The 21,245-nt window shown below is 41.1% G+C and overlaps 1 protein-coding gene across 1 annotated transcript in view; it reads left to right on the top strand.

Moving 5' to 3' along the window:
* Window positions 1-21,245, top strand: part of LOC103134820 (semaphorin-5B) — a 234,322-nt gene that overhangs the window by 60,363 nt on the left and 152,714 nt on the right. The window contains exon 3 of the mRNA XM_007547273.2: window positions 19,958-20,185. Within this exon, the coding sequence (XP_007547335.1) occupies window positions 20,005-20,185 (181 nt within the window). The 5' untranslated portion in view covers window positions 19,958-20,004. The remainder of the gene's footprint in view (window positions 1-19,957; window positions 20,186-21,245) is intronic.

The following is a 21,245-nucleotide window of genomic DNA, read 5'->3' as shown; positions in this document are numbered from 1 at the left end:
CTGGCTCTTTCCCGTAAACCTAATCACTGGTGTTTCCTCTTCTGGGGCAACAAAAACCATCTTCTTATGATAAACGGCAAAACGTATTTTATAACCTCGTTTTAATTTGGCCACATTAGCCGTGTTGTCTTTACAAGCGTGTGCAAAACTTTGTCAATATTCCGCTAATGTAGAAACCCCTCCCAGCCCTCCTTCAAATTTGTAATGGTAGTGTTTTCATTAAATGAGAAAATGCAATTAAAACCAGATGTAAATAAGTTTGTTTATGCGAAAAGTCATAGAAAAAAAAAAACATGCTGCGCCATCACCCTCCTACCACTTCCTGTCGTCTTCTTCCTCTTTTCCCGTCTTAATGTTCAGTTGTTGACCAAATGACTCGTGTGATGCAGAAAAACGTATTTCCACTACATTCGATTCTTCCTAGCGCAAAAGCTTTTATCGAAAAACAGGAGTGTTTTCCAAATCGGCGCGTTTCATCTTAGCAAATTTGCTTTCGTAATTCCAGTTGTGTACTCATCGGAAACATAGCTGTAGGAGAAATATTAAGCATGTTAAAACTCGTTAAAACATACATGCCGGCATCTCAGTTGACGTCAAGTGCAGAATTTGACTAGGCCGCTCTGAAACCTTCATAGCCTTTCAGAGGCAGATCTGGTGAGGGTTTCTTCGGATCGCTGTCACTGCCTGCTTGAGTGTAAGGCCTCAGACTGATTCAACATTCAACCTTTGAGAGATTTTGCTAGAGAGCAGGCCTGCTCATAGTCTGTATGTACAGATCAGCCTCTAATAACTGCAGTCGTCTCCAACATCAGAGCAGCGGCTCTGATGTTGGAGCCGCTGCTCCAACATCAGAGCAGCGGCAGCTTAAAACACTCTTCACAAGTTAAAAAGGTGGGACAGAAAAAGCCAAGCTGGGCCTAATTTCTGCAAAAGAATCACAACGCAACTTAGTGAAACTCAATGAACCAGTGGATCGCTTTTCACCATGACATCGCTTGGATGCCATTTGTATATTTATTACGTGTATTATTTTTGCTCTGTGCTTGTCTGTAAGAGCAACCTGCAGAAGGATCAGGCGTGACTCCCTGAGAGTCTCTCATCATCTATTGTACCAGATGCTCCTTTCCCTCCCTTGGAAACGTGATGTTTTGCAGTCATTGTGGAATGATTCGGTAATTACCAGAAAAAAAAAAGACAAAAGCTCATGCGTTATCTCTGTAGATAAATTGTTCAAGCTTAATCAAGAATATGATTGGAACTTGTGAGTCTAGTTTTTAGATGTTTTCACCACAAAGACGTAGATAATTCACCTAGAAACTCTTTTGTGTCCTGAAGGTCGTGGTGGTGAAGTTTGCTTCACTGCCACGACCTTGACTGGGCCATTGCGACAGACAGAGGAGGCTGCTGGCTAAAGGTTGAAGCTCCTACCTCTGGTCTTTTGCAGCAACTTAACAATTTCGATTGGATTTCTTTGCTCATTAGAGCTTTAATTTCCTACCGTTTACCACACACCTGTGCTCTCTCTTCTTTCAAACGAAGACTCAACAATTCTCGCAACTTCTGCGTGACTCTGTCCTGTCTTGTGCATTGTTCAGGTCACAGTGGGCTACTTCATTCGTTTTCCTCCCACTTCACAATTTTGTGTTATATTATATTGGTTTATCAAATAAAATCCAAATGGAATAGATAGAAGTTTGTGGCTGTAAAAACAAGACAAAATAACTTTATATGTTAATTGGCTTATAATTTGGCGCCCCTCTAACCACAGATGGATGAAAACAATAAAAGCCTCAGAGAGGAAAGAAAACAACAATATAAAGTGTGTGTGCGTGTGTGTGTGTGTGTGTTAGGTCTGAATGACCAGAGCTCTGAATTCATCGCTGCCGTCCCAACACTCAGACACAAAGAGCTCTTTAAACGTTTGGCACTGGCTCGTCATCAGCCTGTCTGCAATTGATCATTTTGGCACGTTTCACTGTCATTACTGTGAGAGAACTTGGTGGTGATGCGTCTCTCTCAAATAAACGCTCTCTCCTAATTAAATATTACCGAAGATAACTGTAATTCTCTTGGAAAACCGAGAGCGGCCTCTCACTCCCGTTGTTCGTTACAGCTGAATATGAAATTGACCGGAGTTCGCAGGAGGCTTCCGTACCCCGCCCTCCTCCTGCCAGCGATTCTTCCTTCCTGTCGGAATACGCATTCAAACATTTGCTCGATTTCTTCCTTTAAATTGGGACTCCCGCGGGAGAGGGCGGGGGTGGCATTTGCGTTGATCAGTCATGCACTCAGATCGCGCCTTCTCCGGCGTTCCCATGTGCGCCGTGGTGTCAATTAAGCTTCGGGTCCGCCGTGCTTCAGCGGGCTAATGGGGCAGCTTGTGTGGAGGCCATCCGTAATAGAATTAATAATGAGACATGCTTGGGGAAAAAAAATCATCACCCAGTCATCGTCGCCCACTTCGCCCCACTGTGGATTATCCAAGCTCTCCGGCTTTCAGGAAGAACCCAGCAGAGACAAAACTGGACATAACCGAAACCTGGTGATAAAAAAATAAAAAATAAAAAAAATGCAAAGTGTTCATGGTGCATTACTCCCCGTGGTTTCCTCTCCTGCTTCACAGTGATTAAAGCTGCTCGGGGAAGGAAAGGAGGAGTGTAGAGATGGGAATTTACAATTCAGATCCATCAGTTGGGGAAGGAAGGCGACATTGGAGGAGCAGAAAGGTTCATTAGTGCTCCCTTCTCAGTTCAATGTCAAAGGAAAAGAACAGAGAAAGGAAAGAAGAGTTTTGCTGCTGATCGATGTTCTTAAAAGAAAAAGGAAAGAAAAAAAAACCCTGAAGTTGTAAATAATATTCCAGCAGTTCTCGCAGCATTTGCAGTAGATAAGAGATTGCCCCTCCGCTAAGCCACTCTCACGGTTTATGCTTTCCAACAAAGACGAGACGGCGGCTTACAGAAATGAAAATGACTGAAGAGGAAGTAACTCATATCACCGAAAATCCACTTAAGCTAAAGCCTTAATAACATTTCTTGGTAAAATAAATAAATGTATAATTTCAGAGAACTTCAACGGCAATGAAAGCCCACGAAAGCACTGCAGAAACAAAGGAAATCTCTAATAATATAAAACAAAAGAAAGACAAAAACATCAAACATTTTAGAGCAAAATCATATCAAATGAAAACTTGCTGTCTCTTTATTTTAGTGCATCTTTGTGTTGCTTCTGCTTGTTTCATGGTGTTTTCAGAAATTTGATGAGTTCTTATGATCATACGGTTGAGTTTTTTTAAAAATATTTTTTAAAACTGCTCTGAACCAACAATGATCCACTAATCATGAATTTATTACTCATATACTACATTATGCAGACACTTTGTCAGCACTGATGAAAATTCACTTAGCTCAACAAGTTAAGCTGACCAGATGTCACCTTAGTTTGCCTTTTTTTTCCCAGAAAGAGTCTTCTGAGCTTCTACCTCACAGAGCAGCCTTCCCCCACAACTCCCCCAATCAGCTCCTTCAGACTAGCCAGCAGCAATTAGCAAACACCTGTTAGAACTGTGCATCTGCTGAGCTCATTATTGGAGCTGCTTCTCAGTGCAACACTGCTAAAAACATTGCTAAAGGGTAAATAGAGGAGCACTGCTGTGATGACTTCCTGAAGGTGGCGTTTCGGAAAGAGCAGGAGTTCTTAAAGAGACAGAGACCCAAAGGCGTTAAATTACAAAGTCAGATTTATTTCTTTTAAGTCATATTTGATACAGCATTTTTATATCATACAATGATTTTATGGTGCTGTAAAACACATAATACTGCCTCTAAATTAAATAGTTGGAACTTGTTAGCAAGTCCAATAAAGTGGGATAACTTCTTGTTAGTTTCAGTTCACACACGGGTTCCCCCCCCCCGTCTCAGTTTCGGCAGTACAGCACTACAGATGTGTGTTATTGCATGTGATGTAGGTTGGTTTGCTTTAACGCTCTCCTGCTCCAGCGTCCGGGGTGAGCGAGCAGGGCAGCCAGCAGATTGAATCCAGCCTCATCCGCTGCTGGCTGAGGGCTCCTTCATTGCCCCCGTGTCCGTCCCTGAGCGTGGCGGCTGCTGATGGGATCACGGCGGCGGATTACTTCCGCTAATAACACTCGCCCTCCTCCCCTCGTTTTAATTGGCAGGGGGTCAGCGGTATTGCCTGCGTCTCCCTCGCAAACATTACTTAATTGCCTTGTCAGGACAGCCAGGCTCCATCAACAGCAACGATGAAAGGACACGAGAAAGTACAGCTTCATGAAGGACTTTTCCTCACTGTCGTACCATAAATTAACAATTTGGTAAAACAAATAACTATACTCCTGTTTGTTGTGTGTGTTTTTTTTTGTTTTTTTTAAGCTATTTTGAGTTAGTAACCAGGACTGAACATCACTTTTCCAGCGGCTCCTTGAAGTGCTCATGCTGCAGTGTCCAAGAATCCAGGAGGTCTAAGTGAACAAACACAGGCAGTGAGAGCCTCTGACCACAATCCATCACTGCCACTTTCCTCTCCGTCTGAACACGTCGGACACGTCTCGTGTCCTGTGTTGTACGTGTTTATTTCTCTCTAACGTCCTCTGCAACAATTTCTACTCGGGCCTTGAAATGCTAAGTTAGCAAAATTAGCATGCATGAGATGAGCCATTTGCCTTTAAATCTGACCTGTTCTGGTGTGGTGTAGCATGGTGCCGCTACAGGAAGCACTTCAGCACTTTTCCTCCTTTTGCAACATATTTTGAGTTGTTTTTAGCAGATTTGCCATTAGTTTTGTTTCTGTTCACCTCACAGACTTTGCATTTAGTCTTTAGTATATGTTAAGTCTTATACTCCAAGTTTCTGCTGTTGAGGCCTGCAGAGTTGTTACAGTGCTATCATTTCAAAGTCACCAAAATATCTAATACGATGAGTATTGATCTATCCCACTTGGGTCGTGAATATGTAAGTCTGGGATCTTCAGGTTCTATTCAGAAGTGACACTAAATACCAAAAATTATGATGAGAAAGTACATGCAAGAAAAAACACAGGACTTAAAAATAAGCAGCATATTGGCCAAAATTCTGGATGTCGAAGCTGATTGTGTTCTTATGTTTTAGCTTTTTCTGTTCGACAGTGAGTAATGACCATTATGACCCTCTTACGTTTCTATTTTGTGGGTCAGAAGCTGGAAAGTTCAGGCCAACCTGTCAAAACTGAAATCTAATCAAATGCCTTTATTAAGGCAGATGCACAACATTGGTCGTGTGCTTATCATATCGATAAAACCCGCCTGGTCGTCTGAGTCTGATCTCATGCTGTTCACAAACATCGTGCTCCTCTGTCACCGTACTCATCACCGAATATGTTTTGAATCTGTGTCTGTTTGAAGCAGGGACGTGATAAATTTGCCCATCAATTACACTGTCTGGCTTTGCCGTCTGTGTGTTTTCCTTCGGTGTCTGCTTCGGTTAATTACAACAGAACGTTCCACGTCGTCCTTGAGATAGCGAGTTAATAAGAGAGTGCCGTCTGAATCCGTGCCTCGTAATGCCTGCTTTCGTCACCCCCCGACGAAGGCGGAAAGCGTCTGGAAAGGGGTGTGGCGCAAATAACGGGCAGGCGGGGGGAGCTGGCGGCAGACGCGCTGTGTGGCCTTTAGGGAAAGTTTGTTGTGTTTATGTTGACGAGCGAGGCTGTTGAGATTCTTCGGCGTCCTGGTTCATTGATGTTTGAAGAGACGAGATAGTCTTGTTCTTCTATCTCGCGTTATCAGGTGTTATCAGTCCAGCCTCTATTGCCCTGCTGCGTCTGTATCTCATCACAGAGCCTTTTTTTTTTTGGGAGTCTGGCTCTGCAAGCAACACTCTCGGAAATGTGGAAACATGTTTGGTGTGAGGAAACGACAAGCATTTTCAAATAAAAGTAAGAATGTCGGGCTTGCGTCATTGATGATTGTCTTATTGCCAAACAGTTTGCTTCTGTTAACACACAAGAAATTTGTAATCTGTGCTTTAGCTTCAATCTGCAACAAACTGAAATGGAGACCAAAGGTGTTCCAGTTTTTCCAGAAGGGGAGAAACTGGACCGCAGTGGGAGTATAAGGTTCTAGCTACTCAACTATGAATGTATTTTTTGCTTTCTTCTTTATGACGCAACATGCATTTTTCAACAGAAAACATATCTGGACTGCAAACATGCTAGTCTGTTTGCGTGAAGCCACAGTGTTGTATATTTACACACAGATCTGGGATTTTCATGCCATAAGCACCGTTGTCAGTTTCGACAGCACACGTCTCTCTGAAATCCCAAAGCATGCCTCGGCTTCAAAGACTCAAGTCAACGATACCTTGGGCACTAATGCACACCCATACCGTGAACAGACTCTTTTGCCCAGATTACCTAAAACAATCTCAAGGTCTTTTTTTTTTTCATCTCTGGTTTAATAGAACTGGATGACGGTGTGTTTTTCCAGGCTCTCCCGAATGCAGCACCGTCTGAGAGCTCTGAGGTCCTGTGAACCCCATCTTCAGTGAAGATTGCTTGAAAAACACATTTCTGTCTTTTGTTCAAATATCTAAAATGTGCAGTGGATCCAACAAGATGTAAAAAAACACTTCTTAATATTTCAGAAGTTACCTTTAATACGCCATATGCTTTGTGTCATTCAACTCGGAAACAAACCAGTTATTGAATTACAGCATTCCACTCGATTTTACATTGTCTTACTGCTACATTAAGGCAGTTTAAGTGTAACTAGAGTATTGTGGATGTTTTGTTTTTATTTTACCTTCACTCTATTTTAAAAAATAGAGAGAAGGTCCTAAATTTGAATTAGGGATAGGGGAGTGTGGCAGAATCTGTTTTTGTAGAAAGACCCATTAAAAGGTCATCCAGTTCTCAAAAATGTATCTGATGACCATATAGAATATTCCATCTCTCTCTCTCTCTCTCTCTCTCTCTTTCTTTCTCTCTCTCGCTCTCCTATTTTTGAGTGAACTCTCAGCATAAAGCAAGTTTAAGAGCCAGCATAAAAAAATCATCTATCATTCTAGGGCTGTGAAAATCATCTCATTATGCCTTTTTTTTTTAAACAAAAATAAAGACTTTCCTGTACGTTTCATTTGATTTTAAAGAATAAAGAGAACAAGCAGCAAAACCAGGATAAAAGCTTTCCATAGCTCCATCTCCAATAGAAGCCCACCTTTTCTTTGTAGCCTTTCGCTTCAATTAACAGCCTCAGAGTGTCTGGCGCCCCTCTTTTGTGGCTGTGTTCAGCAGGAAATGTGTGGATCAGGGCCTTGGTTGAAGTGGTTACTCATGCCCCTGTCTTTTACCTCCCATAATAGCCCATCATGCCGGCACTGTACCTTTGACCCTCTGACAAATCACTTTGCCAAACAAGAAGAAGGTTATGACTCTGGATGACTGCAAATTTACAAGAAATGTCATTCTCTGGCTGAGGACTGAATGTGCTGCAGGGTGACATGAAAAGTTTATTTTCCATCTTAATTTAATTTTGTAGTGTGTATAATAGCTTTTTAATTCTTGAAAAAAATAATTAATAAATTGACATAATTAAAAAAGAATAAAATGGAGTTTGACTAAAAAAAGAGCAAAGATCAGGAAACGTGTACAGACGCACTAGAGGATATTGCTGAAAAGTGAATTTATTTCAGCTGCTCCATCACCAGATTAGACAAAACAATTGATATTTCTCTTAATCGTGATGATTTTCTGCAAACAGCTAACATTTAAAATTATGAGTTTCCATCAGGCCAATAAAACCACTATTTTAAAAAAATGGCTTAATGAGCCGTTCGTTTCATTTCACCTGCTTAAAGATACTTTTAATTTGACAGACGATACTCATTGGGACATTTACAACATATATCAACAAAAAACCCATGACAGGGAATCTATGTAACATATATTGGTTTACTGTTTGATAGGACGGATGTCAAATGATTTATGCTTTTCATTTTTGTTTGAACAAAACATTTAAATGTTTTTGATGTCACTTGATTTAGCGAGTTTTTCTTTTAGTGGGTTCTTTCTAAGAGACGCGTGAAAATTATTTGTTTTTGTTGACATTAATCAATGTAATATAGAGACTTTTATCAGTGATAACTGGCATTTCTCCAGCGACGCAGGCTGACAAACAAAGCACAACGGAGTTTCATAAAAGTTCAAACATTCATTGCCTCGTATTATTATGTTCCTGCAAGAAACGGATAAGATGCTGGTCAAATAAATGTATTTCATATTGCGTTAACATCATCGAATGCAGACAAAATGGTGAGTATTCCTAACAATTCATTGTAAAGTAAGAAACCACTTCTTTAATTTTTACCTAAATAAATATGAAATATGATATCTACAAGGTTTCCCCCAGAAAACTTGCTAAGCCCGGTGGTTGGGCGCCAGGTCAGTCATTCGTCCAGCGTCCGTCGTGTTTTTGAGTTAAAAATTTTTAAAGTTGAAAATATAATTATGTGTTATTGAAAGATTGGAATATTAACACCTGAACACCAACTATAAAGTCTTAAAAATGCAAACATTTAAAAAGCAACTTTAAATAAATAAGCAACGTTTAGCCTGGTGGGGGCAGAAGTAAAGCCTGGTGGCCCGCCAGGCTTATAATACACTGGGGGAAACCCTGAGTCTACATACGTTACATTATCCACTGGTCAGTTTGTATCTCGACACAAAGTATGGGATGTGTGCAGTTAGTGAAACCAGCGTCTATACTGTCTATGAAAAGGTTTCCAAATTGAACAAACAAAATGGTGATAACAATGTTTTATAGAGCTTTGTTGACATACTTGTTGTCATATTTTATTTAGTCCCATGTTTTCCTCTCGAAGGAGAAAGTCTCATTGAATCAGCTGGTTAATAAATGGTCAGTGGTGAAGAAGAGCCTCTGCACACTATTTGCAGCGACTGGTCGGCTCCGTGTGTCATGACTTTATACCTTGTACCATACTTTACTTTATTAGGTGAATTCTTACTCCTTCAGTCGTTCTCCAGTATAAAGACCAAACAAAATGCTACCACTTTTGTTCCAGCTTCAGTTTTGTTCTTAAAGGGGTCTTAATTTGAGGCGCTTCAGTCATTTGTTTGTCTTATTCTTGCTCTCTACACGCCTATTCGACGTTTCAGAACCATGTTAGAGAAATAAAAGCTTCCGCTGTATTCCTATCACATTTTGTAAATTAGTTAAGTTTTCTAAAGTCCACTAGGCCTTTAACCAGAGCCGTGTGTTTTTCTTCAATGAGGCTAATGTGGAGCTGTAGCTGTGAGTCTGTTTTGAAAATTAAAAAACAAAAAAAAATGTTGACCTCGACTGAAATAAAAACTACAGCTGTCTTATCTTGGGCTTTTTTCCAACAAGATCCCAGTACAAGATGGACAATGTAAACACAGAAATAGTTCAGCAGCCCCAATAAAACCTTTGTTTGTGGTCATCTCATTCACTGGGCCTAAATTACATAGAAAACCTGCTGGGTGACCTGAAGGAAATGGAGCACGAGACAAAACCAAAGATTTCTGCATTTGTGAAATGTTTTTTCTGTAGCAGACTAAAAGCTGTCCTGCAGACTAAAGGAAGCTGTTTAACAAATTAACAGAGCTGTCGATTATTGTACCATGAGTGATTTTTTTTTTGTGTGCTAAAAACAAAACCCGGTCTTATTAATGTATTACTCAGTAAACACGTTTTGATTTGACTACAGTTTTAGTGTGCATGTGCCGCACTGCATATGGTGATTTTTTTTGTTTTTAACTTTTGTTCTCCTGTTCGTTTCTCAACCGTGAGCTTATATCGCTGCCTCGTGTTGTGGTAGCAGGTCTGGTGTTTTAGGATTATGTGAATATTTGCCATCCAGATGGGGTGGGGGATGGGTGGGGGTGAATTTTACACATTTCTTCCTTCGCTCAACAAACAGCGTTCATCTAGTTACGAGCCTCCCTCAGAGAGATAAGACCAGGTAAACTTTCCTGTGTTTAATCAGAGATAGAGATATTTGCAAGCTGCTTGAGTGGATTCGAAGCAGTTTATCATCTTTTCATGTTTTTTTTTGTTGGCAGTTTGTGAAGCTCTCGTGTAACGTCGGCTCTTATTGCAGGTGTTTATGTTGAATGAAAACTTTTAAATCTCTTTTTTTTTTAGATGTTTTGAATCGACAGCCCAAGCCTTGTCAGTGCTACATTCATGCGTTGCGTGACATATATTGAATTTTAGATATTTCGTGCATTTGTGATGCGACTCAACGTACATCCACAGTGATTTTAAAACTGCTTTGAGACTGGATTTGCCGTCCTCTGTGCCGCCCCATTGTTGTTGGGTCCTTTGTAATAACTTCTTAACCTGAAACCGGTGGCCAGACCTGAGCCCTCTCTCACTCCCAGAGCGTCTCTGAACCAGCCGAGGCGGTTTTTAAATGAATCTGCGCCCGGGGGGGGTTCTCCCAGTGCGCACAATGAAACAGTATCAGGTAGACGCACTGAGAAATGCAGTCAATAATACAGCATTATAGCTTCTCTGTGTGTGTGAATGGAGGTACGGAACTGTGGCCGACAGTGCCAAGTGAAATCATAATAGAGTTTCAGAGGGCCAGACACGGCGTATTATTACACACCGCGGCTCTGCAGAGGCGGCCTGGCCGGTGCAGGTGACCGCGTTTGAAACTGGAGACAGGTGAGGTTAGAAACTATCTATTGATGTGGAGGCCTTCGGGTTTTCCAGCGTAGCTTATATGTCCGTATATGCTACACTGTAGAGACGTGATAAACTATTCATTCTGGTGTTTTTGTACATATCTAAGGTTTTGCGCTTTGAATCTTGGCTTTCTTTTGGGTTTCATCTTCAAATATTGATATAAGGGAACGTGTGATGTGCTGGTTTTCCACAACCAGTCCTGGCTTTGTACAACAAAGGCATTTTGTGTGTGTGTGTGTGGGGGAGGGGGGGTACGCGTCGGTATAGTCAAGGAAAAGACGGTGTGTTGTTTGGGAGCCTCAGGATCTCACTCCAGAGTCAACTCCTCCTCGAAGTCTGAAACCTGAAATTGAACTGAACTGAAGTGAACTGAATAAACGTAGAGATCACTCTGGGACTGAAGACCCAAGTTTAACTCACATCCTCGTTTCTTTGCCCCTTCCTGTTGGACCACTTTCAAATAAACGCCACTAATGCCGCAGAAATTCCTAAGAATAAAAGTGGAGGAGTTTTTGAGGACTCATGTCTACAACCAGCTGTGGAGAGAATCAGGAGATGGATAGACGATTTTATGTTCCAGCTTTGTTCCCGGCCTCGTCTACGGTCATGAAAAAGTGACCCAAGGAATGGATACAAGCTGCCGAAACGAGCTCTGGCCGAACTTTGCCATAGAACTAGGATGAGAAACTCACGGTGGGAACCTCAGAGTAGAGTGGATTAAGATGATGGAGGGAATCTCTGAATATCCCACTGGGAGGGGAAAAAAGCCCTGGACCAAACCCAGAAGTTTAATTTCTCGCCTGGGAAGACCTCGGAGTAAACTACAGAGCGTCGCTGGAGAGAAGGATCTCCGGATTCGCCACCAGGACCAGTGAAGCCTGCGACCGACAGGAAACATGAAACAGAAAGAGCAGGACGGACAGAGAGGAGACATTTTAGCTCTGTTACTGCGTTCCTTAAGTGAGAAAGAAAAATCATCCTGGGAAAGGTCCTGAAAATATCAATTTTATTTCAACACCAATTAACAGAAACTCACAGCTAGAAGTGTTTTTGCACGTTGTTGACTCTGTCTGACCTGTTCCATGTGATTCTAGCAGCTCAAACACTCCTCTGAATGAAAAGCGTTGTTGTTTTGCCCCAGACGCTCCGTCTGATCTTTCATACTGATCAGCCGCACTAAATCGTCCCCCGGCTGATGGAGTAGCTTTATGCTATTAGGCTAATTTGAGAGCAAATTATATATCACAAGGACATGGTTAAGCAAGTCAAGGGCACATTTTATTAATTTAATGGAACAAATTGCTAATTAGTGCTGTCTGACAATTAATTCAAGGATACAAATTGCTAAATTATGTACACAAGTGATAAAAAAAAAAAAACCTCCTTGCCAGAACCAGGCCTTGTTTACTCATCTGTTGCTCTGTTGCTGCTTTCAACCTTTTTGCATTTTTTAAAATCTATATATTTTTAATATTGTAACACTTTATAGGCTCTCAGTACAACTTTAACCGGGAGAAGTTTCCTTCCAAAGAATCTTGATTTATGAAATCCACTTTAAAACTTGGCATTTGGACAGAATGGAGCTGTTTGATATTATTTCTGATGCTAACGTTAGCTTTTATTTTTCATTGCAACATAATTGTTTTTGTGGTTGTTAAATATCTTTTTACATTAGAGTGTAAAAATACAAGTTGACTCAACATTTTCTGTGCTTTCTCATTTTTACTCAGTATTTTGTATGTTTTAATTCTTTATCTGTTGTGGCCATTTATGTAGATGTTTTGTAAATCCTAAGTTCTGCCAGTGTAGTTTTTCTTTTATTTATAATTTAAGTTAGATTAGAACCAAAATCTGTAATATTGTTTTTATATTTGTAATTGTTTAGATTATTTTGATAACGTTTAGACCCTCCCATTAATTGTAGTAATTAAGTGTGGTGGAGATCTTTGTAATGACTGGAGGTTTTTATAAAAACATTTTTTTTTTTCTTGGACCACCTTTTGAACTGGAAATATCAGATTAAGTTGACTTTCGTTTTCAACTAAGTTGTAAGAGATTTTTAGTTACTGTTTTGTCCATATTTTTGCAAAAACAAAAAAAAGTATATAGTATATATCGGGAGTGTATGCAAGAACCAAACCTCCTGTTGCCACCAGTGGCCTTTACTGGAAAATTGTTGATTTTGGAACTCAGTATCTTTATTCCCCTTCGCAGAAAGTTGATTGTCCTGTACTTGTCGTCTCACCAACAATCGTTTGGGCTCAACAAATTTTGATTACGCCGCTCAGCTAAGTTTCATACGAGACACAACATCTCATGTCACCATGTCGTCTCATCATCCTGAGTCGCTCTGTATTGTTCCAACCAGCCGTTGCCTCTCCAGTCTGAGGTCAGCCAGCTCTAATTCCTTTAGACGATCCTTTCTTTGTCTGTTTCGGCTCCTCCTAAGGGCTGTTAGAGGAACCCAGAGAGGGCTGATTGCCCTGACCCCTCCAGGACCCTCTCCCGTCATAAAAGAAGAAAATAGACCCACTGTCTCACCATCTTCACCTCTCATTTCACCGTCCTTCCCCCCCCTTAAACTGACTTCATGTCCTGCCCAGTTCCTTTTCGACTCTCACGGACATTGCTCCTACATATCTTCCTCCAACAAAGGTTAGCATTAAGGAGATTAGTGGGGTCGGGCTATTGAGGTCAATTCGACATGGTCAATGTGGCTTCGGCTGAACCACCCAACCCCAAGGGCGAGAGTAAGGGAGTCTGAACGGGACGGGAATGCGCTTCTGCCTGTCTGCGCTTATCTCAGTGTACGCTGGGTGTGATTTAACGGAGACACATTAACATCCACGCACTTTATTTCCCTTCTTCACCGGCTCCTTTCTGCGGAGGTCGGATAAAACGAGACGTGTGAAATGAGCTCTTGCTGATGTTCTCTCCGGGGTTGGAGGCATCGATCGCCGTTTTAGTTTGGGGAAGGAAGCAGGTGCTATTGCCTCCTGCTATAATTCATTTTATTTTTGCACCAAGACTGAGAATTCCTGGGAGCTTTTTAGAGCAGGAGGCATTACTATTTGTGCGCAGTGAAAAGCTCATGATTAGCGTTGGGAGGTTCGCGGCGGCCTGTGTGCGAGCGCGCCATTTTTCATGCACTTAAGCTCCAGAGGGGCTCGATTTAAAAAAAACAAACAAAAAAACACTGCTAAAAAAAGACGCTTAGGAATGATGTCTAATCACTTCTAACAAATTGAAGGAAAGGGGAGATTCGTCCTGTGGGAGCCACGCTTTTGAGATCACCAATTACACGTCCTACTATGTGTTATCTGGGAGTGACAAATTCATCTAAAAGCATCACGCTACTCCTGTTATTCCCCCCCTCCCCGGCTTCCGGTCACGCAGACTCCTCTCCACGCGTCGCATAAAAGTCGCATATAGCCGCTCCCCAACGGACCAGAAGCAATTTAATCACTGTCATAACAGAGTCTGATGAGACTGGGCTCAGGGAGTCGGCGCTGACTTGTAATTAGAGGCAACCTCCTTACTAGACGGGCGAGTATGGCGTGTATGGTCTCTGGAAGCTCCTGGTCTATTAAAGTCCGCTCTGCCAAATGAGGAAGACTAGGAGGAGGAGGAGGAGGAGGAGATGGTTTTATGACTGGTGTGACTGGGATGGACACAACTGCTGAGTGGCAAGCTGGATCAAAAAATAGCCTCTTTCCTCCCGAAAGTTAAATTCTGCTTCCCTTTTTTTCTTTTTAAATGTTGAAGTTTTTGTAGGATCTGCAGAGTGGCACAGTTAGCAGCACTGTTGCCTAGCAACAAGAAGGTCCCGGGTTCGATTTCTGACCCGAGGTCTTTCCGCCCAACACCCCAAAAACATGCAGCTTCGGTTCGTAAGCCAGTCCAAGTTAAGGTCTCCAAAGTGACCTTGAAAGGTGTAGAACTTCCTGAAGTTATTGATGATTTACTTTAGTTAAAGATAATCGACATTTCTAATTTCCTATTGCAAAAAAAAAAAAAGAAAAGAAAAGTAAATCTGAAATATTTGAATCATACTTTTGTTTAGATTTTAATTTAGGTGAACATTTTAGTCATCGTTATTTGGGCTTTTAACACTACAATGAACACATTCGCAATATACTAACTTATTAAAGGGTCAAAGGGCTTTTTGTGACTTTAATGGCCTTGAAACAACTTTAATTGGTTAATTGAAGTGTGGCGTAGTTCACTGCCAATCAGAACTCAAACGACTTCGTTTTATGGTGCGACAAACGGACAACAAAACGTGAATAACGGACGATCTTTATCCAACTAAATGCTTCATAAAAGTTGCTGAAACGTTTGCTACGAAAGATAAGCAAGTGAAGAAGATATTTCAGAATTTTCTATTGCTAATCTCAGAAACACGACGTAAGTTTTCTCTGGACTTTAAAGCAAGTTCTGATTTGACGTATAAACGCATATAAACACACCCCGGTCACTTCACAGAGTCACAGTTTATTTCTCAGGACTCGACTCCTCTACGTTTGTTTTCACGGTCTGAAGCCCTTCGCTTCACTTCCTGTCGCCGTGTTGCATCATCAAGCAGACCTCCGCTCGGCGCTTCCTTTGGAGCCGAAATGCACTCAACCCGGCTCCCCTGCCGCTCCACTTCAAGCTTGTCGCTCTGTTGCCATAGTTACGTTTTTATCTCTGGGAGAGACTCATGACGGCCTGGGAACAGTTGAGACTTACGGACCGCCATCTGGATTGTTACATATTCTTTTAAAGGCGTTTTACTTTATTTATCTGGGCTGAGCTTTCCCAAAAATACCTTTTGACTTCAAGGCGCTGTGCACTTTGTGTTGCGAGCTGCAGAGAGAGAAGAGACTGGGGTTCGTTCTTTGTGCGGCTCTGGGTTGTTTACAGCAAACTGTTTCCAGGGACGCATCAATGCAGCGCACCTCAACAGAAGCTGTTCTGCCTGGAGCCTCCTTTACCGGCGTGAAGCTCGAAATGAGTTTCTGCCGCAAGTTCTCAGCGCACACATCCACAGGAGAGACGGCATGATTTACATTTCAAAATGCTCTGTCTTATTAGAATAATTAAGCCGGAGCACTTGAGGAACGTGATAATCAATTTCTATTCCGCGTTTAAAGCACTTAGCAATCTGGGTATTTTACTGTATGAGAGCCAGACGGAGAGAGTCTGTTACTCAGCTTTTTTAAATCCTTAAACTATGTTAAGAGGATTCCTAATAGATGAAACCATTTTGTTTAAGTTTCATACTGTGCATCATGTACCAAGTTTTTTTCTTGAAATTGATACAGCATGACTTATTAATTTTTTTCCATAACATGAAAGAGGAAACAGGAGAGTAAATATGTATGGAAGACCTTCATTGGTGCTCGACATATAAATATTTTCCCTTAATTTTTGCCCCAATCATATGCATTCTAAGAAAAGAACAGAAAATTGAGAATAAAGACATCATTTTACAAGAATGAAGTTTAAACAAGTTATTTTTCATGAATTAACTCAATATTACAAGAACAAAGTCGTAATATTACCAGAGTAAAGCTTATTTAGTTTAGACTTTCTTAAAATACCACGACTTTATTCTCATAATTTCAACTTAATTCTCAAAATTTCGACCTTATTCTTGTAATTTAATGACTCTTACAGTTTTTTTTTTAATATTTTCTTAGTGTGACCCTAATAACGTGTGGTACAATCAGATCTTAACTTTTAAAAATACCAAACAAGACAAAAGGCAACAATTTAGTAATAAGCACTGCGGTCAAAGTATTTAACACATACACAACATATAGAGTACATAAAATGTCTACAATCTACATTTTCACTTAGAATCTGTAATTCACCCTCCAATAAGTGCAAAAAAACAAATAGATATTATCTCTTCTCCTCTCTGCGGTCATAACTTTTATGCCTGATCAGTGAAAGTTAAATAAATCCCGTCATGTTCCCGTGTTTTGTTGGTGCAGTATTTGTACGTTTCTTCCATAAATCCTGAGCTCTGGGATCGATGCAGCTTGCCCATAAGTTCTCGGCACACACACAGTTCCTTTCATCGACTCTGTGTCTGACTGAGTGACTATCAGAGGCTCTGCGAGTCTTTTACAGTAGAACCTGCACGTCAGTGTTTGTTGAGACAACTTTGTCAGCAGCCGTTGTACCCGGTGTACCGCTTCCTCGCCGACAACAAACTACTGGTGATCCTCGACACAGCGGGACGGGAAATTGGATGGACCCTATTAAGGCCTCTTTGCAGAGGCTTTAAATAGCCGCTCCTCCCTCATGCACACTCCTCTGTTCGCAGAGGAAAGGAGCAAAGTCGCTCTCAGGAGTCGATGTTGGCACGCAGCACGCATCACTTGTGCCCGCATGCTGTGACCCAGCGTGGCGTGTGACCAGCTGTCCGTGGCTGGGCCCTGCCAGTTTTTCCAGAGTGGAGATTCGCGTGCATCCGAGTTCACTTGGTCGCCCCACGTCCAGGCGCTAACCGCGTCTCGCCGCTGAGGGGAATCGCGGGTTAAAGCCAGAATGAACCGTTTTCAGTCCATCATCTACTGCATCAGAAACAATTCCTTCTTGTTGATTTAGGATGTAGGAAGGAAACCCTTTCCTACTTGTTGGGTGAAAAATAACAGTGTATGACCAGCACTTTCCCATTCAGCTAACGCTATTATAGTAGCTAACGGTGAAGCCGGACACCAACCAGGGGTGAATGTCCTCATAATTCAAATAGTGATAAAACAGGGACGATAAGCCGTATGTGTACATATTTCTACTTCATTGCAAACATAATGCAACCTGTGGAGGAGTCTTCATTTGTCTCGCTCTCTCCTCAGTTCACTCTTGCTTTCTGTTTTGCATTTCTGTGGAGTTGATTGTTTGATATCCGATCCATCTGCCTCTGGACATTTCATACCGACCATTTGGTTCACATTTCACAGCACATTAAAGTCGCTTTATTTAATCTGCTCACTGTCTACTGTAAGGCAATCAGGTGCCGTCGTCACTCGGTAATGCTAAAGGCGCGTGCTACGATTTAGGAAGGCATTAGAAGTTACAGTTTCAAAACTGCTGAAGTTTTCCTTCACTGTGACTCTGTGGTATGAAGTGATGTTAATGGGGGAGTGATGAAGAGAAGAGTTTCTCCAGCTGGATGAAGGGTCAGCTGGAGAAACTTCACTTTTTCTTGCTTAACTTCTTGTAAACCTTTCACAACCATCATGGTGTGGAAACTGAAGCACCACCATCCGTCGCTCTTTTCAAGACCTTTTTCACAAAAATGTTTCACAAAAAACTCACAAAGACACACGGAGGCAGCGGTTTTGCTGAAATGCCACGGAAATCTCTGACTTCCTGGTGAAGAGGAGATTAATGTTCTTTGGTTTAAACTGATATTTCGTTTGGATCCAATTGGCCTGAAGTGGAATTAAAATCATAATAAATAGGAAAAGGGCGGAATTAAAAAAAAATCTCCAGAGGTAATTGTTTTAAAATATGCATTAGTGCTGAACGTTGTGTGATTATATGAATGGAAAATACTGAGCTAATGTGAAAAATGAAATGGTAAAAAAAAGTGGTGAGTCGGCAAACAGACACTGATCTTGAGTGAAAAAAATAAATAAATGAAAACTTTATGAACAACATTTTATCATCTTACAATAATAAAAGTGACAATAAGAACTATTTTTATTTTTCAGGTAACTGCGCTTGACAAATACACCCATTTGTAATACGCTTCTTTACAAACGGGTATAAAGAAGTGTAACACAAACAAGAGCTACTTATATCACTAAGCTACACAGAGTAACTTTATTTTATGTTTAAATGTCAGAATAGCAATTGAACAAACTGTAGGGGTGAAAATGGCAAAATTAGCAACCTTGACCACACGGACAGCTTTAGGTGGTTTTAAAAATCCTTAATTTATCGTGACAACAATAAATCATGATAAGAAATTTACCACAATAAACGATAAACGATGCGACAAATGCAACATGAGTCGCTCGCTTCTGGTTCAGAAATCTTTCACCAGTAGCTCGGAGTCGATGCCTCCCTTTCGCCGTGACGACATTCACCGCGTGCGTTCGCCTAATTAGCTCGCCGCTACTGTAAGTGGGATAATTGATTGCGTTCCAGTATGGTTGATTTGCAACTCAACCCGGCTAATAATTGGTTATTGATTGAAGCATTAGTGAGGAAAACACAGCACGGGGATGTAACCTAGTCAAAGTGCTCCGGAAAGTTGACGCTGTGGGTTTTTAATCTGCTTTAATGACATTACACCTCGCTAAGCTAACAGGGTGAGGAGCGCAGGGTGGAAGATGATGAACTGCTGGTCTCTGCTCAGCAATGCAGACTCATAAGTTACGACTGGAAGAGATTACATTTAGTTAGAAAGTAAAAGACTGCCTGAGAGTGTGTGTGTGTGTGTGTGCGTGTGTGTGTGTGCATGTGTGCGTGTGTGTGTGTGTGTTTCGAGCTGTGGTCGTTTTCTTGTAGCTCTGCTGGCATAATATTTGAATACTGGAGTGAAAGAATTATGGAAAGTCATTTCATGTAGTGAGATGTATCACTTGCTGTAAAAACGTCGGGTGTAGACAGAAATCAAAGATGTTGAAACATTTTCTTTTTTTCTCTCTCAGCTCTCTTCAAAGGAGAATTTCACATTCAGCTTGTTTTTGCATCTTTAAGTCTCACTGACTAGTCCCACTTGATTTCATGCTCCTAACCAGACATTAAATGAACTTTCGGAGTTTAATTGCAAGCGTGGTTAATTGTCCCGAGGTCAGGGGTCAGGCACTTCTTTGGTCGGACTCGTTTGCTTCCTGAGCACTTTTTCGATTCTTTGTCCTTCATAGACTCTGTACCTTGAGTTCTCCCGCTTTCATTTTCATTTTTCTGTATTTAGTCTATTCAGCCCTTTTATCTCGTCTTGCCAGCTACCCTCTCGTTATCTGGCTTCCATTTTCATTCATTCTTCAGTGATTCGTCCCCCCCGCCCAAAAAAGTGTATTCCTTTACATCTCTCTCTCTCTTTTTTTTTTTTTATTCGCTGTCTGTTTTTTCCCCGCGCCGCATTCAGAGCGGAGACCCCCGAGGAACCGAAAGTTAGAGGGCGGAAATCATTTTTGAAGCGACAAAGAGAGCCGGGCTTCTTTTGAAGCCAGGTGTGAGAATGTTGCATCGCGCGGTGCTGACGTCGTCTCCTCTCTCCTCCAGCTTTTTCCCAGAGGCCCACCTTGGCAGTTAGAAGAGAGGTCATCACCATGACAGCGTCCTCACAGGACTCCAACCCCTCGTTTCTGGCTGGCCTCTTCCTCCTCCTCCTCTTCCCAGCTGTTTGCACGCAGAACTCGGCGGTCCCGACGAGCCCGACCACGCCTCTGTTCGACCCGCTCACCCAGCCTGAGTGCACAAAGAAAGAACATCCAAAGGTTTCCATCCAAGGTCTGACGTCATCCAAACTGATTCTTTTTACGTAAAGTTAAAATAACTTGTTGCACGCTAAAACTTCAGTACTTAAGTTATTTGGGACAACAGTTTCTGCATTAGTTAGAATCTCTGATAAAGACGTCAAAACAGCTTTAAAACTCACAGTCTTCACTAATCTCACCATAAAAGCTGACTTTTAAACAAATGGGCACAAATGAATCTGTGTCCATTTGTTTAGTTGAGGGGGGAAATGCCACATAAAAACATATTTTTAAACAATCACAGAAAAATTCAAGAAACGTAGGAATCCATAAACTTTTGTTTTTGGTTTGAGTTTAAATTTGGGATGACAGAGAGTCCAAATTTGGCAGGACGATGACCCACGTTTATGTCGCTCACTGTTATGACTTCAGCAGAAAGTGGCGTCTTGGTGGCCATTAAGTCTCAATATAAATTGTTATCTACGTGTAAACTTATATGTTAGTGTGTCATACCTTAAAAATAATTTGTTTTTTTGTCCTACCATCATTAGACAGTAGAAGTAGAGCTTGATAAAATGTTCTGAGGCTTTACGTTTGTGCTTCGTCAATGTTTAACAAACATGTATTAAAAGTGCTTCATTCCCACTGTGTCGTCACAGAGCAGTGAGGACGCAAATGTGGCAGAGTTAAAGAAGGAAGTGCTTGTAAATAAATCTGCTAAAATAATTCAAAAGGCATAAAGTAAGCCAGGTGTGTCCAAAGTATTCCCCCAGGATCAACTTTGTTTCAAGAAAATACTACATGTTTAATTTACAAAAATGAATGATTTACAGTCGAATTATTTTTGATTTTTATTTGATTTAAAAAAAATATTTGTTTTAACTTTGCATATTTTGACAAACAGCAAAAATGATTGGAAACCACTTCTGTGAGCAGTGAGTCTGAGGTGACAATTTTCAATCAAACTGACCTACTTTAGTGTCCAAAACATAAGACATAAGATTTATTATTGTCAGTATGTTGGTAGAACTTAACAAAATAGCAGTGATGTAATTTATTATTATTATTATTATTATTATTATTATTATTATTAT

Source organism: Poecilia formosa, unplaced genomic scaffold (genome assembly GCF_000485575.1).
Source record: "Poecilia formosa unplaced genomic scaffold, Poecilia_formosa-5.1.2 Scaffold19, whole genome shotgun sequence".
NCBI classification, from domain to species: domain Eukaryota; kingdom Metazoa; phylum Chordata; class Actinopteri; order Cyprinodontiformes; family Poeciliidae; genus Poecilia; species Poecilia formosa.
This window is presented reverse-complemented; position numbering and strand designations above follow the sequence as displayed.